Source organism: Kogia breviceps, chromosome 14 (assembly GCF_026419965.1).
Source record: "Kogia breviceps isolate mKogBre1 chromosome 14, mKogBre1 haplotype 1, whole genome shotgun sequence".
NCBI classification, from domain to species: Eukaryota; Metazoa; Chordata; class Mammalia; order Artiodactyla; family Physeteridae; genus Kogia; species Kogia breviceps.
Genome location: NC_081323.1, coordinates 82,148,166 through 82,164,710, shown reverse-complemented (window position 1 = coordinate 82,164,710; position 16,545 = coordinate 82,148,166). Strand labels below are relative to the sequence as shown.

General features: G+C 46.3%; 1 protein-coding gene across 2 annotated transcripts in view; it reads left to right on the top strand.

The window, feature by feature from the left end:
- Positions 1-8,139, top strand: part of HIP1 (huntingtin interacting protein 1) — a 154,307-nt gene extending 146,168 nt beyond the window's left edge. For both annotated transcript variants that reach the window (XM_067013922.1, XM_067013923.1), the window contains exons 28-32: positions 83-206; positions 655-716; positions 3,450-3,558; positions 4,318-4,391; positions 4,748-8,139. In XM_067013922.1, coding sequence (XP_066870023.1) covers positions 83-206; positions 655-716; positions 3,450-3,558; positions 4,318-4,370 — 348 coding nt within the window. In that variant the 3' untranslated portion in view covers positions 4,371-4,391; positions 4,748-8,139. The remainder of the gene's footprint in view (positions 1-82; positions 207-654; positions 717-3,449; positions 3,559-4,317; positions 4,392-4,747) is intronic.
- The last annotated feature ends 8,406 nt before the right edge of the window (positions 8,140-16,545 follow it).

Here is a 16,545-nt window from a genome sequence, read left to right as displayed (position 1 = left end):
GTCAAGAACCATCAGACCGACTCTCTGATTCCATCCTTGCTGCTCTATGTTGTGTGACCCTAAATCTGCTTGGTCCTGGCAGGTGAAAGCTGATAAGGACAGCCCAAACCTGGCCCAGCTGCAGCAGGCCTCTCGGGGCGTGAACCAGGCCACCGCCGCAGTTGTGGCCTCAACCATTTCTGGCAAATCACAGATCGAGGACACAGGTAGCCTTTCAGAAGCAATGCTTTTCTCATCCATCCTATGTGGCTGCTCATTATATTCTTCTCCACGATTCCGATTTCCCACAGTCCTGTTTCCAAATTCTCTCTTATTTTTCATCTTTGTACCTTCAAACTTACCTTCTCAAAAGTTGAGACACCACATAAGCATGCTATTGATCACTCTGGGGACAGGCCTTAGCTAGATTTTCCATTTAGCTATTCCTCTGAATTCAGAGAAATGACTCCACAGGCCTGATTGTCCATTGGGGTGGGGTCTGACCCTAGTCACCCTGTCATTGTGTTCCTCCCTCTCCACCCCTAACTTATATTCACGCGTATGTTGGTAAATGACAAACCAAGCATTTCAGCAGAGCATTGGCACCGGCCACCTCTCAGGTAAGTGTCAGCTGGGGTGTCATTCGACAAGACCCTCCTGTTTCCATCATTGCAGACAGCATGGACTTCTCAAGCATGACGCTGACCCAGATCAAACGCCAGGAGATGGATTCCCAGGTAGGAACTCCATCTCTAAGTCTGGTCAGACTCTCTTGCCTATGACACTGACCCCAAATATTATTCCCATGGGGAGAAGTCAGAGAGAAACTCGTGGGGGAAATGAACACAGAGGTACATATCACCCCAAGAATGAACGTAAGTGATGCTGGAAGAAACAGCAGAGGTGGACAGAGGTGATTAGTAAAGATCAGAATCTTAACTCTTGCCCACCCGTCTTGGTCTGGCATCCCTCAAAATGTTATCAGCTCTCTCCTAAGCAGACCATAAACTGGTATTTAATAGTCTTATATTGACAACTTTTTGAAAACTTTCAATATGAATTATTTGCATGTGACCTTCAGTTTTTTTTAAAAAAACGTCAATCCACTGTTAACCCATCAAAGGCAATGCCATTTCTCAGTTTGAGTAAAGTTATGCCATGCAAAAGAGGATCCTGGAAAATACCTGACATCCTTGTTCTAGAATTTCTGGTCACAGTCCTGAGGTAAAGTCCAGATTGAGACTGGTGAAGTCTATAGGTGGGTCACTCAGCATTTTTAGGAAGAGTCATGTGCCAGATGTCTGTAGACACCAAAAGAACTGGGCTCAGGCCTGAGTCTCCTCCACCTACACCCTCCTGCTTACTGTTCTCATCCCGTCCCTCTTGACTTTAAATACCATCTATATGTCGATAAATACCCCATTCTTCTCCCCAACTTAGGTCCCCACGTTCTTCTCTTTGAGCTCTGTACTTGCTCAATTGCCTACGTGATGTCTCCACTTCATGCCCAAGAAGTCCAGGCACCCAGACTTAGTGTGTCCAGAACAGGTCTCTTGGTTTCCCTCTCACCCAAATCTGTCCCTCCTCTGGTTTTCTCCGTCGCAGTAAATGGCACCACCACCCACCTGGGTGCTGAGCCCCAAACCTGGGAGTCGTCCTTGGTTCTTCTCCCTCCCCCTCCACGTCCAACCTACCAGCAAGTCCTGTCAACTCTCAGTCTCTAAAACATAGCCTTAACCTTTCCACTCTTCCATCTCCCTAACCTAGTCTAAGCCACCGTTGTCTCTGCTGAGCTACTACAGAAGCAGCTTACCTATATTGTATGCAAGTGTGTGTTCTAGAATTATCCCATGGCCGGGCAGGGAGAACAGGAAGGAGTATTGCTGAGACAAGTCTGTCCACGAGTTGGTAGTTGATGGAACAACATGAAAGGTATATGGTGGGGTTCACTGTACCGGTCTCCATCCTTCTGAATATGTTTTACACTTTGCATAATAAAAAGTTTAAAAAGCAAAAAAAAAACCAACGAACCACCTTACTGGGTCTAGTTGCTTCCACTCTTCCCACCTTCAATGCATTCAGCCTCAACATATTGTAAAAATGTAAATGACGACAGGTCAATTCCCTGCTTAAGATCTTCCACTGGCTTCCTTTGGACTTGGAATAACACCCAGACTCCTTCCCCTGGCCCGTGGGCCGCAGGCGTAATGATCCTTGCCTATCGGTCCAACCTCACCTCATGACTGTCTCCCGGTCAAAAGTTACTTCCTGAGAGTAGCCTTTGCTGCCCACCCTGAGTCTTTATCACTAAGTCGCCCTGTGTCATTTGCTTTATGATCAGGTCTTTTCTTGTTCATTAGTTTGTCTCTTCCCCCCACGAGATAAGCAGGGACCCTGTCTGTCCCTGCACCACCGTGTCTCTGGCACCTCAGCAAATATTTCTTGCAATAATAAATAAAATAACTAATGACGAGGAGGAATAGCCAAGAACCAACCCTTCCTTTAGTGAGATTGTACCTTTTCCTGCACAGTAATAACCGTACGTTATACCAACCCCTCAAAAATGCCAGAACCATTGTATTTGGTTCCTGCCTAGACTTCCAGAGAACCGGGGTTGAAGGAGATGGGTTACAACTGGACTAGAATGTATCATATAGATACACTCAACATTAGAGTTGTCCTTTTCTTTCCATTTTTTCTCTTTTTATTTTTTGACATAGAGTTGACGTACACTGTTACATTAGTTTCAGGTATACTACATAGTGATTTGACACTTGCATACATCACGAAATGATCGTCACAGTAAGTCTAGAAATCATCTGTCTCCGTACAAAGTTATCACAATAATACTGACCATATTCCTTACGCTGTATATTATATCCTTGTGACTTATCTATTTTATAACTGGAGGTTTGTACCTCTTAATCCCCTTCACATATTTCACCCCCCCAACCTCCCCTCCACTCTGTCAACTACCTGTTTATTCCCTGTATCTGTGAGTCTCTTTTCATGCTATTTTGTTTGTTTTGTTTTTTAGATTCCACATTTAGGTGAGATCATATGGTATTTGTCTTTCTATGACTTACATCACTTTTCAAAATACCTTCTAGATCCATCCATGTTGTTGGGAATGGCAAGATTTTTCATTTTTTTTAATAGCTGAGTAGTATGTTTTTAGTTAGTGATTTATCAGAGGAACGTAAGATAAGCCCTACTCCCATTTAGGCATTTGGACCATAAAGTATCATTCATTTCCAGTAGAGGGTCCCAGTGAGAAAGCATAAAAGCCATTGGGATACATGGATGAATGAGAGGATGGAGAAATGAGAGCAGAGACAAGGGTGAAATTGAGGACTGGGTAAGCCATGGATAACATGGACAAAGAGTCCTGGACCACAGAGGAAAGGGATTAGGTCAACGTGAGACCGTTCTCAGGTCCCTGCTCAAAGCAAAGGCCACTTTCTCCGCAGGTTAGGGTGCTGGAGCTAGAAAACGAACTGCAAAAGGAGCGTCAAAAACTGGGAGAGCTTCGGAAAAAGCACTACGAGCTCGCGGGTGTCGCCGAGGGCTGGGAGGAAGGTGAGCCAAGGACTGGCATAGCCCCCAGGAAGGGAGGTTGGGGGGGCGCTGTGTGATGAGGGCCTCCCCCTCCCGTGCAGCGGAACCAGGAACTTCTCCCTCCTCCCTTCTATTCACAGGGCATCTTTTTTCTCCAGTGGTGAATAACCCGTAAGCCCCAAAGTGGGTACATTGTGGTGAATAGAAAGCTTTTGCAGTCATCTTTCAAGACCTGAATGTTGACCAGTGGACTGAATGGTCACTCATTCACACCCTAGCCTTCCAGACCCAGTTAGCCTGGTTTTTCTCCCCAGGAGTTTAGTTTCAGGCCAGCATCAAATTGAGTAGTGAATGAATGAATAGTGGTCCGTGAAGGTCCAGCAGACAGGGCAAGTGAATTCCAAGCTTCTGGCTGCCTAGAGCCAGCTATGGGTAGCAAAGGCGAGAGACAGAAGGGTCAGGAGCTAGAAACAGTGTGGAGTGGGGTAAGGTTCACCCCACCAGCCCAGGGACTGTTGGTCGCCCGGAGTCTGTGCAGGCTGCTTTTCTGAACATCCAAAGTGGCCAAGTTGATCACAACCAAGATCGTGATTCTCATTGGGCTCACTGACTCTGGGAACCCACGACAGATGCCGCCCAGTCCTTCCTGGACACTTGACCCAGGGAATAGGTGGTCACGATTATGTATTTTAGAGCCCAACCTGGCGGCCGTTTCTGTTGGCTAGATGAATGTGTGTGTGCACCAAACACTATGAAACGTAAGTGACTGTTGTCTTTTAGGAACAGAAGCATCACCACCTACGCTGCAAGAAGCGATCACCGAGAAAGAATAGAGTCACACCGACGTCCCACAGGTCAGAGTGTAAATCCCTGTTGCCCCATCTGTGTGTGTGTGTGTGTGATTTCCCCAGTCACGGGCCAGACCCTGGGAGTCCACGCCACGCCCATCATCCAGTGCCGAGGACCTGCCCGGCCTTCCAAAGACTCCCTCCACAGCCCATGATCTGTGTTCTTTCACTCCTCCCCCACCGCCAAGAAGAGGGGAGCCCCGGGCCACCCCGACAGAGGGGACCTCCCTTCCGGTCCTGCCTGTTTTACCTCCAAACAGTTGGTGTCCTTGTTGGGGGTGGGGGGGCGGGAGGCTTGTTGCTGCTGCTGTTGAGCTGGAGAGCAAAGATCTCATGCGTTTTCTTTTCTGTTTTCTTCTCAGCCGTTTCCGTTTCATCATTTGCACAAACTTGTGAGCACCGGGGGACTGGTGGATTCCAAACCGTGACCCGACCCTGAGGCTGCACGGCGTCGGAAGAAGAGCAGGAGTGTCCTGGCTGAGAATGCCAAGGCAGTGCCCCCCCCCCCTTTTGGCAGTTCCGTGGATCCCCACTGCTTCTTATGGTGGTCGGGTCTTTTCTTCCCCAAGTTTCACTCACATAGCGAACACTCCCAGGGGATCGCCCCTGAAGCCCTGAGCTCTTCGGGGCCCCTAACCGCAGCAGCTCACAGCAATGGTGCTGCCTAGGCTTCGCCACGGTGCTCCCCGCCGGCCCCCCGAGCCGAGTGTCCTGCTGAGCGAGTGTGGGTTGGCCGAGGCCACTCCCCGGGGTCGGGCGGAAGGAGAGCGAGTGCCTTGCCTTCTAAAGCTGGAGCCCAGCCGAAAGCCTCTACCCACCTTCACGAGTGAGGGGCGACAGAGAGAGAGGGAGAGGAAGGGTGCACACAGCCCAGGTCTTCAGGAGACCACCTTTCTTGGAAACTCCTTGTGACCGGGCTGGAAAGCCTTATCCGGTGCTTGAACCCAGCCGGTGAGAGTAGCCACGCTTCCTCGCCCCGGAAGGAATCTTCCATGGCCCCTCAAGGTGACATCTCCCTTCATACCCAGGCGGGGCCCTAAGAGGGAACACGTGAGGGGTTTCCAATCCCTTTCTCCAAATGTCTGCCTTGGCATCCTCTTGAATCTCAAGAAGATAGTTCCATGTTCTACCTAATCGACAGGCCCAGAAGATCAGGCCAGCTTGCTCCCAGCAGGAAAGACCCTGGGCTTGGTTTGGTACCTTGAATGTGATGGCTAATCTCCATGAGCAGCAGTGCTGGCAACAGCCAGGATTTCAGGTGTGACTACGGCTAGGCTTGCGTTGCTGCCTGAGTACATCCGTCTTCAGGAATCAGAAACAAGACCTAGAGGCCATCCCGATCTGTCGTTGCCGGTTTGGATCTTGAAGCAGGAAAGTTCCTCAGAGCATCTGGGTCAGGGAAAACAAGAGAGGGGGACCACTGGCTCTGACCCCTTCCAACCACACATCCCGGGCCCTGGCTGCCTTGCGGACAGGATGGGGACAGAAGGAGCATGAACGATGTCCTGGAGACGGGCAGCCCGCCGGCACTTCTTCACCTCCAGAGGGACCCCAGCATTTAAGTGACCTTCCCATCTTGGACAAACAATGTCTTCCTTTATCTGTAGCAATTCATAGGTAGTAGCCAACAAGCACTTCCCAGGGCCTGTCCCCAAGGACCGTTGCTGAGCATTGCTATGTGACAGGTTGTGAGACTCCCGTTTGATCACTGTGAATCAACTCTCCCCTTCCTAAGCCCCCACCGCCAACTCCCTTTCTCTGCATTTTCTAACTAGGGCACTCAAAAAACTGCGTCCCATTAGCTCAGATTATGAGACTCAGATGTGTGATCTCCGTACTGGGCTAAGGAGACAGCAGCAGTAGAAATTGACCGGTCTTATGTTTACTGCTTCTCTGTGCTCAACTATTTTTCCACCCAAGCCTCAGAAGGAATGATGTGTAGCATGCCTGGCCCAGCTGTGCCAGTTAAGCCAATTGGTGTGTTCTCAGCATGGGTCAACACTTCCAAAGGTGGCTGGTCCTCACGTCTGGAATCTCAGCCACTCAGCCACTACTGTGCCCCAAGTTACCGACGGGGGGAAATCTAGTCTATGGGGCCAGATTAGGGTTCCCTGAGTAACACTCCCTCTAAAAAGAAGCCACGGTAATTTTTAAAACCTTCATGGGCTTCTCCAGAGTAATAAAACAGTTAAGAAAGCACTTAAACAGGAACACAGGCTAATTCAGGCTCACATGAGGAAATATATGTCAGAATTGGTACAATTACTTTTATAATCGCTTGACTTAGAAGCTAGTCCGTTCTCTAGCCCAAATCAAAATGTCGTACCTTGGCTACTCTAAAAATGAGTGTGTTATCCTGGGTGTGAAACGCCTTGGTTAAAACAGGAATCACATCCTCGGGCTAAAAATGAACCTCACAGCCTTTTAAATTAGTCACTGAGCATCATTCGTGACTTGAGTCTCATGGGTCAGTGTAAATGGGTCAGAGCAAGGCAGGACAAGCATGAAGTGATGGCTTAGGGTTGACAAGGGGCCGAAATACCGCCGTATCCATTATTTTAATTGTGTAGCACAGTGTCTCATATCTCTAGAGTTAGGATATGAGTGTACATAATAAGGAAAAAAATGGAAGCAAAGACCTACCTTTATGGGGTTATTTATATCTGAGCACGGAGTTTAAATGAGACTCGGATTTAGATTGTTTGCTGATTCTGCTGCCCACAGCAGGATCCCTAGGATCCTACCTGAATTTGAGTCCCTGACCCAGTGGCTGGAAGAACCACTGTCCAGAGCATCCTTTCTTGGAAGTGTCTGAGCTGCCAAGGCAGACAGCAGGGTTTACACCGGGTACCACAGGGATCATGCCCGCTTGTCTCCAGTCCGGTTGGTTTGCTCTGGCCTCTCACTGAGGAGCTGGTTCTGGGCTTGCACCTGGGTGGTACCTGCTTCTTGGCCAGCTCCTTAGTCTAGAGGGATCTCCTGGCTCCACTTACCTTGGTCTTTACCAAGTGGTGATGTTCTTGCTATCTTCTGCCACCTTTCTGCGTCTCTGGAAATCCTTTCTGCCAATGAAAGCCTTCAGTCCTGGCATTGGCCTTCCAACCAGACTGGCTTTGCCCTCTCTCTGCCATCCTCGGTCCTCCAGAGACCGTGCTGCCTGTTGCATAGAAAACCACCACCTCGGGCCCGTCCGCCATCAACACAGCAAACCGGGCCAGCTGTCTGCTGCTCACATCTCCCAGGTCCAGACCAAATACAGGATTAGCAACCCACAGTGGCAACTTGGCCTCTCACCCCAGGAGCCAAAGCAACATGAAACAATTGGTCAAACATCGTTGGGTCCGATTCTGAGAGTAGGTGATTTCCAGACATGTCTTTCAGGTGACCCTCAACTACCTCAGGTTTGAAGGCCCTAAATTAGGCTGATTACTACTCACAGGGACAAACTGAGGGGGTTCAGATAAATCTTGGTGATAACGCAATTGTCTCAGACTTATAACAAACTCTTTCACATTTAGGTTTTCAGGGATGGGATTGGGTTTTTTCTTCTGTTTTTAACCTTTTCCCCAATTTTCCATTAGAATAGTTCCTATAAATGAATATCATTTTTCACTGAGTGCCTACCTTCCCAGGGCAGGTAGCCACTGGCTTTGTTTCCTTCCAACAGTACTTTTATTATGGTATTAAGACTTTTCTTTGTATAATACATTGCATCTGTGTTTTCAGTTTTTCAATAAATATTTCAACCTGGCAATGGAGAGGAGTGGTGATAACTGACCAATCAAAGTGGTTTTGAGGTCTGGGGTTTTAGTGAAAAGCCTACATTTATATCCCAAGGTTCACTGAATCCACTTAGCTCTGCACCTCTGGTAATATGTCTTAAAAACAGGACATTTTCTGAAGCGTAAAACTTGCATTTCCTTTGCTACTTTAGAAAAAAGAAACATTAGTTTGCACCCCTTAGCACTTTTCCATCCTCTGTACACTCTCTTGTCCTTGGGAGTGATCAAACAGACAACGTCTAAGTGTTCCCTATAGTATTGTAATTTATCTAGAAGGCCAGGTCACTGCATGAAATTTGGGGTCTTGAGCTATGGATATTCCCTTCTCCACCCTAAAGATGTAAAAATAATCTGCCATCTTAAAAATGCATGGGGCGGGGCTTCCCTGGTGGCGCAGTGGTTGAGAGTCCGCCTGCCGATGCAGGGGACGCGGGTTCGTGCCCCGGTCCGGGAGGATCCCACATGCCGCGGAGGGGCTGGGCCCGTGAGCCACGGCCGCTGAGCCTGCGCGTCCGGAGCCTGTGCTCCGCAACGGGAGAGGCCACAACAGTGAGAGGCTCGTGTAACGCAAAAAAAAAAAAAAAAAAAAAAAAATGCATGGGGCGAATTCTGCTCAGGGCCAGAAGCTGCCAATCATAAGGGGGTTCAGAGCAAGGCGGTCACAGCTACCAGAGGATTTGTAGAGGGAGCTGACAGAATGGGGCTGGCTGCACTGTGACTCTCCTGGCAGGATCCTCTGTAACCTATTGCTGCCAGCGTGTTAAGCCAAGGGGACGTGCAAGGGAGGAAGGGAGATGGGGAAGGCCTGGGGTTGGCAAGCAGGAGAATTGCCCAAATGACTCATAAAGGACAGAGAGAATGAAGCAAGCCATCGGTAGAGTCTGTAACTAAGGACGTCAGATAGTCAGGAAAACCGAAGGAAAATGGTGTTGAAAGTGCCCAGTGGGGAAGAAGATCTTGATAAATACAGAAAATGGGAAACGCCTACAGCTGTGTTTTTCTGCTCTCTCTAGCAGGATACAAAGGTGAACCTGCTCCATTTGAAGCCCCACTGATAGAATGGACGGTTCTTGGTTACAGCCCTCTTGCACGTCACTCCTGGAGCTTGAGTGAGAAACTGAGAGGTCCAGAAAGCCAAGCAGAGGACCACCTGGAGCAAACAGGGGCCCCAGGCTTTAAAGTGCCTTCTCCCGAAACCTGCCCACGACATTGACCAGAAGCCCCAGAGGCTCTGGTACTTATCCCCTGAGGGGTCTTCCCAAGGCCCTGTGGCCAGGCCCCGGTTGTAAGAGGGCAGCCTGGGTGGCTGGTCACTCGGGCCAGTGGAGTATTTCTTACGGGGAATCGTGAGATCAGGCCACCAGAATGTTTTATGGCTAACAAGCCATAAAGAAGGAAGGAGGGGGAGTTAGGTTTTATACAGACAGGAGCCAAATTTGTTTGGGACCTAGGGGTGGCCCGGGCAAAGTGAAAATGAACAAAGGGTTGAAATGAGCAAGTGGGAGGGTAGCCTAGATGAAATTGAAGCCAAGGGCATATAGCCAAAATATCCTACATACCATACTGTTGTGATTTAAAGCCAGAGAGGTTTAATCTCGCTTACCATGGTTGTACTTAGCCTCTAACACATTGCCCAACGTACGTTTAAACATTTTGGAGTGGATGAACTCTTTTTCCACCACATTCTTAGTTATGCACATATTTTATGCATCTGTTCATTGCGCAGGCTCTGAAATTTCCAATGAAGCCTTTCCGTTCCCTGTCCTTACATTAACACATTCATTAGTTGGTGTCAAGTGTCTACTCTACCAGGCACTGGGAACATGGTGGAGAGCAAAAATAGACGGGGTCCCGCCCTTCTGTAGCTTACAAGCTATGGGAGGAGACAAATAGGATAATCAAATAATCACAGTAACAAGTGTGTAACGACAGCTGGAGGAAGTGCAGTAAAGGAACAGGACAGAGTTCTCCAAGAGCATGTAAGGATGCCACTGGGGTGGGGTACAAAGGGAATTTCGTTTTTACCTGGACTGTTTTCTTTTGATGGGGTTCAGGACAGGCTACCCCCAAATATAGCACTTTGGCCTATGAAATATTGGAAACTGAGAATGGCATATGGAGGAGGGACTTTCTGAACTTCCTCTGAAGCAGATCACGTGAGAGGTGCCCTCCTTGTACCCAGAGGAGAGGAACCTCCTTATCTCCACGTGAGGGATGCCGAGAGGAATCTGAGCAGACCTCGCTGTTTCCCCAGTTTCCTACGTTCAGCTCTTGTCCTTTCGTCCTCTCCCATTTTCCCTTAATTCTCCGCTCTTCATCCAATCGAGCATAAAAACACTCAGGTGTGACTGCCTCTTTAGGTCTTCATTCCCTTATGAAGGCTCCCACATCACATGGAACTTACGTCAAAAACATTTGCTTTTCTCTTGTTAGTCTTCTGTTACAAGGGCCCCAGCTGCGAACGTAGAAGGGTAAAGGGAAATGACCTTTTCCCTCTGTTAGAGTTTCTGGCAACCACAGAGGGATGGCTGGGACACCTCATTGGCTCTGCGGCCTGTAGATAGGATCCTGGGAAAACTAACCAAAGCCAGTGAAAGGTAAGAATGTACTACCAAAGTCAGCTCTCTCGGATCTCCGTCTGTAGGACCCAGTTGAGAGAGGAAGGTAAAAAATATCTCCTTGTCCCTTCCTTTTCAAATTCAGGTTAGCACGAGAAAAGGCATTTGTCAAAATTAATTCTTTGGATTGTGGGACTTCCCTGGTGGTCCAGTGGTTAAGACTCTACACTCCCAATGCAGGGGGCCCCGGTTCGATTCCTGGTCAGGGAACTAGATCCCACATGCATGCCCCAACTAAGATGTCCACATGCCTCAACTAAAGATCCCACGGGCTGCAATGAAGATCCCATGTGCCACAACTAAGACCAGGCACAGCCAAAATAAATAAATATTTTTTAAAAATTATTTGGATTGTGACTCTGGTTAAATTTGGTTTTGGGGGCCCATTGGTTATTGATCTTGCTCTCCTGTTTGTCAGCTCCTGCTTTCCTGTTTGTCTTGTTTTGTGTCCTGGAGGCTTGTCTTGGCTTTCCTCCTGCCAAAGCATGAAAATTGTCAGTTCTTGCCTGTGCAGGAGGCCAACCAGCAGGTAGGGTCCCCAAGAATATAGCTGCACAGAAATGTAGGCTGCACCACATTTGCAGCTAACCATCCAACCAATTTTTCCCATCTCTCTGGGGGAAACAATGATCTTTCTTTCTTTCTTTTGGCTCTCTTTGGGAGTGGCTCCAGATCATAGGAGGACTGCATACTTGCACCCTCTGTGCGGAGGCCTCTTGTGTCCTCGGTTTTGGTTTTGAGTCCGTTGGCATAGGTATGACTTTGGTTTTAAAAAAGAAAAAAAGGAGGGCGCAGTCAACCCTGCCAGGAATATTTGTTGTTTATCTCGGCTGATAATAAGATATTTGAAAGAATTGTTTTCGAGGGGAGTTCCCTGGCGGCTTCGTGGTTAGGACTCGGTGATTTCATTGCCATGGCCGAGGGTCAATCCCTGGTTGGGGAACTAAGACTCCTACAAGCCGTGCCAAAAAAATACTTTTTTTAATGAGCTCTGTTGTCAGAAGTTGGCTTGATTGGAAGCTGATATTCAGACCCTGACAGGAGCTTTTTTTTTTTTTTTTTTTTTTTCGGTACTCGGGCCTCTCACTGCTGTGGCCTCTGCCGTTGCGGAGCACAGGCTCCGGACGCGCAGGCTCAGCGGCCATGACGGGCCCAGCCGCTCCGCGGCCTGTGGGATCTTCCGGGACCGGGACACGAACCCGTGTCCCCTGCACCGGCAGGCGGGCTCTCAACCACTGCACCACCAGGGAAGCCCCAGGAGCTATTTTTTAAGGCGTCTCGTTTGTGTGGTCCTGCTGCTCCATAGGAACTTCTGTCAACTGAAACCCCCTTCTCGAGCCCCTGCCAACTGTATGGTGCACCAGACCTGTCTTCCTCCTTGTGTTTTTTTTTTTTTTTAATGGTTTATTTAATTTATTTATTTGTGGCTGCATTGGGTCTTCGTTGCCGTGCGCGGGCTTTCTTCTAGTTGCAGTGAGCGGGGGCTACTCTTCGTTGGGGTGCATGGGCTTCTCACTGCAGTGGCTTCTCCTGTTGTGGAGCACGGGCTCTAGGCGCACGGGCTCAGTAGTCGTGGCGCACGGGCTTCGTTGCTCCGCGGCATGTGGGATCTTCCCGGACCAGGGCTCCAACCTGTGTCCCCTGCATTGGCAGGCGGATTCTTAACCACTGCGCCACCAGGGAAGCCCTGTCTTCCTCCTTCTTGTTGACATGATGCTGCTGAGGTTAATTGGATCATCATTGGATTCTTTGGGAAACATAAGATCTCCCCAAACTGGCCCCTCTTCGACCTCTCCCTTGCCATTGCTTCTGCTTCTTTTTCCCCTGTGCCTTCTTTGATCTTCCATCACTTCCCTTGAGTCCTCTGCTGTGACTCCCTTCAAGCCCCTGGCTCCTCCATGCTTCTGTCCACCTCTGCCAGACTTTGTTACACACCAGCCCCTCAGCCGCTTGAACTTTAGGCCCCTGCTCTCAAGGGACTGAGGGTCCCCCAGAAGCAACTACCTGAGGCTGAAAAGGAAAAAGGCTAATTGCAAAAAGGCTGAATATTTTATCCACTCAAATGAGCTTTGGAGACATCCAGACAGCCGCTAGATGTCTCCTCAGTCACTCACCTAAAGCGTAGTTCTCAGCCTCCATAAGATTACCTATCAGGTCAAGTGAAAATCCTAGAAACTTGCTCCACAAATATTGATAAAAAGAATTAGCCCTCATATTGAGTAGATAACCTCAACTTGTCCCATTTGCCAGAAACACAATTTGGTTAAAAATATAAAGAAGGTATAGGGACCTCCCTGGTGGTCCAGTGGTTAAGAATCCACCTTCCAATGCAGGGAATGTGGGTTCGATCCCTGGAACTAAGATCCCACATGCTGCGGGGTAACTAAGCCCGTGGACTCTAGAGCCTGCGCACCACAACCAGAGAGGAGCCTGTGCGTCACAACAAAGATCCTGTGCGCCGCAAATAAGACCCAACTCAGCCAAATAAATATTTAAAAATATATATATAAAGTAGGTATAAACCAGTGAGTTTGTATTACTAAGTTTTACTGACTTATGCTTAAAATTATAAAATGAAAGCTCTAGGATCACTGCATTTGTCTGTATTTATGTGTATGTCCATGTATGTTATGTATAGGTGATACTTTTCTACCTTTGGGTGGTATTACCAAATTAGTTATAAAATACATTAAAGAAGTTCTGTTTGAATTGGTTTAGAGATAAATGAGTGAGAAATGTAGAAACTAACCCAATTTTTTTTTTAAGTTCACATGATCTGGGATAAATATTTGGTAAATAAAGCTAGTCTTAAAATTGTTGGCAAAATAAAAACGGGCATGTCTTTGGAGTTGTCAGCATTAAATATAATGCAGACATACAATTTTTTCCCACCTAGGTTTATACTAAGTCAAACAAGCTTAAGTTATCTCTACTAGATACTTAAGATTATAAAACTATAAATCCAACCTAAGAACAAAATTCACAATAGAAATGAATTGCTTGATGTGTCAAGCATGGCAATTTAAAAAAAATATGTTTAACTTTGAAGGCTCTTTGCTTCTGCAATATTTTTGATACGTGCCTGATTTGTCAACGAGAAAAATAACTTGAGATGATGGCTAGCTTTGTTTATTGTCTCATGACATTTTCACAAGCAAGTCAAGCATTGCTAATTCAAAAGTGTTAAGAACAAGAGAATTAAATAGACATGAATGAAAAAAGTTTATAAATAAACTTTTCAACAATAATTTTGTTTTCTAATATGTCTACGTAAAAAGTTTCAAAAACCTTTTGACAACTTGAAACCTTAAAGCTGTTCTAAGTTAAGTGATATTCAATGAATATCTAGATCATTTCCAAATAAGGTAAAATACTGAAACATTAATTGCTGACCATAAGTTTATTTATTTGGGGCTTCTTAAAGTCTACAGAGACAAAAGATATTCAGGTTTATTAGTGAACATGAATTTTGCCACATGGAAAATTGTACTGTGACAGCAAGATCCTACTGTATAGCACAAGGAACTATCTTCAGTATCCTGTAATAAACCATAATGAAAAAGAATAGGAAAAAGAATATGTACATATACGTATAACTGAATCACTTTGCTGTACGCCAGAAACTAAGACAACATTGTAAATCAACTATACTTCAATTTTTAAAAATTGAAAATTGTACTATAAGGAAGTATATACCCATAAAAAATTATGAGACAGTATATTTGTAAAATGTATTAATCTTTTACAGAATGATAGTATATGTGGTAGACAGTTCACAATTGCTTATTTCCTCGTGTTCACAGAAAAATAAAGATTATTAATGGGTAAAAATTATAATCAACATATGTAAATGAAACTACTAGAAACCGTAAGGATAAAGTGAAACAGCTATATATGCCAAACATGCAAAGTATGAAGGACATATTTTTGTTAAGGGAAAAAGAGAAATTCTGTCCTAAAATAGAATGACTGGTTGTTCTAGAATGAGATGGAGGAAAAGAGTAGGACAAAACCTAAATGGATTTTTTTTTTAATTGTTGAAGGTTTGTGGAAAAGGAATCTTGGAAAAGGAATCTTATTTTGTGTGGTCAAAGCTGGCTAAGATTGGACAGATTTATTTATAAGGTTTCTTTTTTTTAATTAGCTTTAGTGTTAATTGTACACTGATACACACCTAAAATTTGGTTTTCTCTCTCTGTTAAAATGACAAAGATTTCTTAGATTATTTGTCTGCTCTTAATAAGAAATTGTAAAAAAAAAAAAAAGGAAAAAGGTTTATCTTTTAAGAAATCTGCCTAGGAAACCGGATTTTATGTTTTGTAATTATTTTCTGTGCTTCATGTTGTCTTTATCAGGTCTTTGAGTGAGTCTTCTCAGTATCAAAAGAACTAAGTTTTGTTCACACCCATGTGACCTTCTGTATTTGCCTTTACAATCTTTTATTGTCACTTTGGTTAAATAGATGACTAAGGGACTTCCCTGGTGGTGCAGTGGTTAAGAATCCGCCTGCCAATGCAGGGGACACAGGTTTGAGTCCTGGTTCGGGAAGATCCCACATGTCATGGAGCAACTAAGCCCGTGTGCCACGACTACTGAGTCTGCGCTCTAGAGCCCGTGAGCCACACCTACTGAAGCCCGCGAGCCACAACTACTGAAACCCGTGCACCTAGAGCCTGTGCTCCGCAACAAGAGAAGCTACCTCAATGAGAAAGCCCGTGTGCAGCAACGAAGAGCCAATGCAGCCAAAAGTAAATAAATAAATTTCTATATTAAAAAAAAATACAGATGCAAAGTCGATGTAGGTGAGATCACTTACCAAAAGTAGAGTGGGATTGAGTGGAAAGTTTGTGGCAAACTATAGGAAGTTTGGGGGAAAGGTAGTTAATATGACAGCAAGGTCACAAGAATGGATAGAAGAACTTCCAGTCTACAATAGGAAGGAGCACAAAGCTGTGAGAAAGCACACATTTGTGGAGGAGTGAGAGCAACGTTCTTTGCTTTTTCACCAGCCATGTTTGGTATCTCTGCAGCCAGACTGGAGAAAGCAAACAGCCTGGTTTAGCAAGGGATGCAAACTGGCAAAAAGGGCAAAGTGAAAAATCACTGAGGTGAGAGTTGAAATAATTGGTCATAATATCCAAGCTACTTGGGGACAGAAGAGAAGCCCAGAATGCTGCTGGTTAGAGCAAGAGGGCCCTACAGGCTGGATTAAGGATGAAAGTGTATTTGAAGTAGAACTGGAGGAATGTGAACTATTCTCAATAAAATGAAGGTGCGAGAGGAGTGACAGAATCAGAGTTTGAAGGAATTTCAGTTTGAAAGCCACCAAAAGGGCTTTTCTTTAACCCTCAGACTAGTAGAACAGGTATTAGCTGTTCAGTTTGGGCTAGATCTTGTAATAGAATTATTGTAATGGAGGAAATCCTCTCAGCAATTGTTTAAATAAGTGCCGGTTCTAAATGCACCGTTTTCCAGGCAGTCTTTATAACAATCTGAGTAGCTTACAAAGAACAAAACAAAATCCAGCCAACCAACCATGGGGAATCTCCAGCTGTGTGCGGGTGCTCTCTTCCTGGGCGGGGGGCGGGGGGGGAGGGTTGTCCCATAAAAACCTTGCACCTGCAAAGGGCAGAGCAGAGAGGGGATTAGGGCTCTCAAAGAGCCACAGCCTTGGAGGAACTCACTACTGTAGGGAGCGTGGGTTACTGGGACTGAGTAGATGCCCCCTCCTGTAGAAAAGAGTCACTGAATAGGATTCCC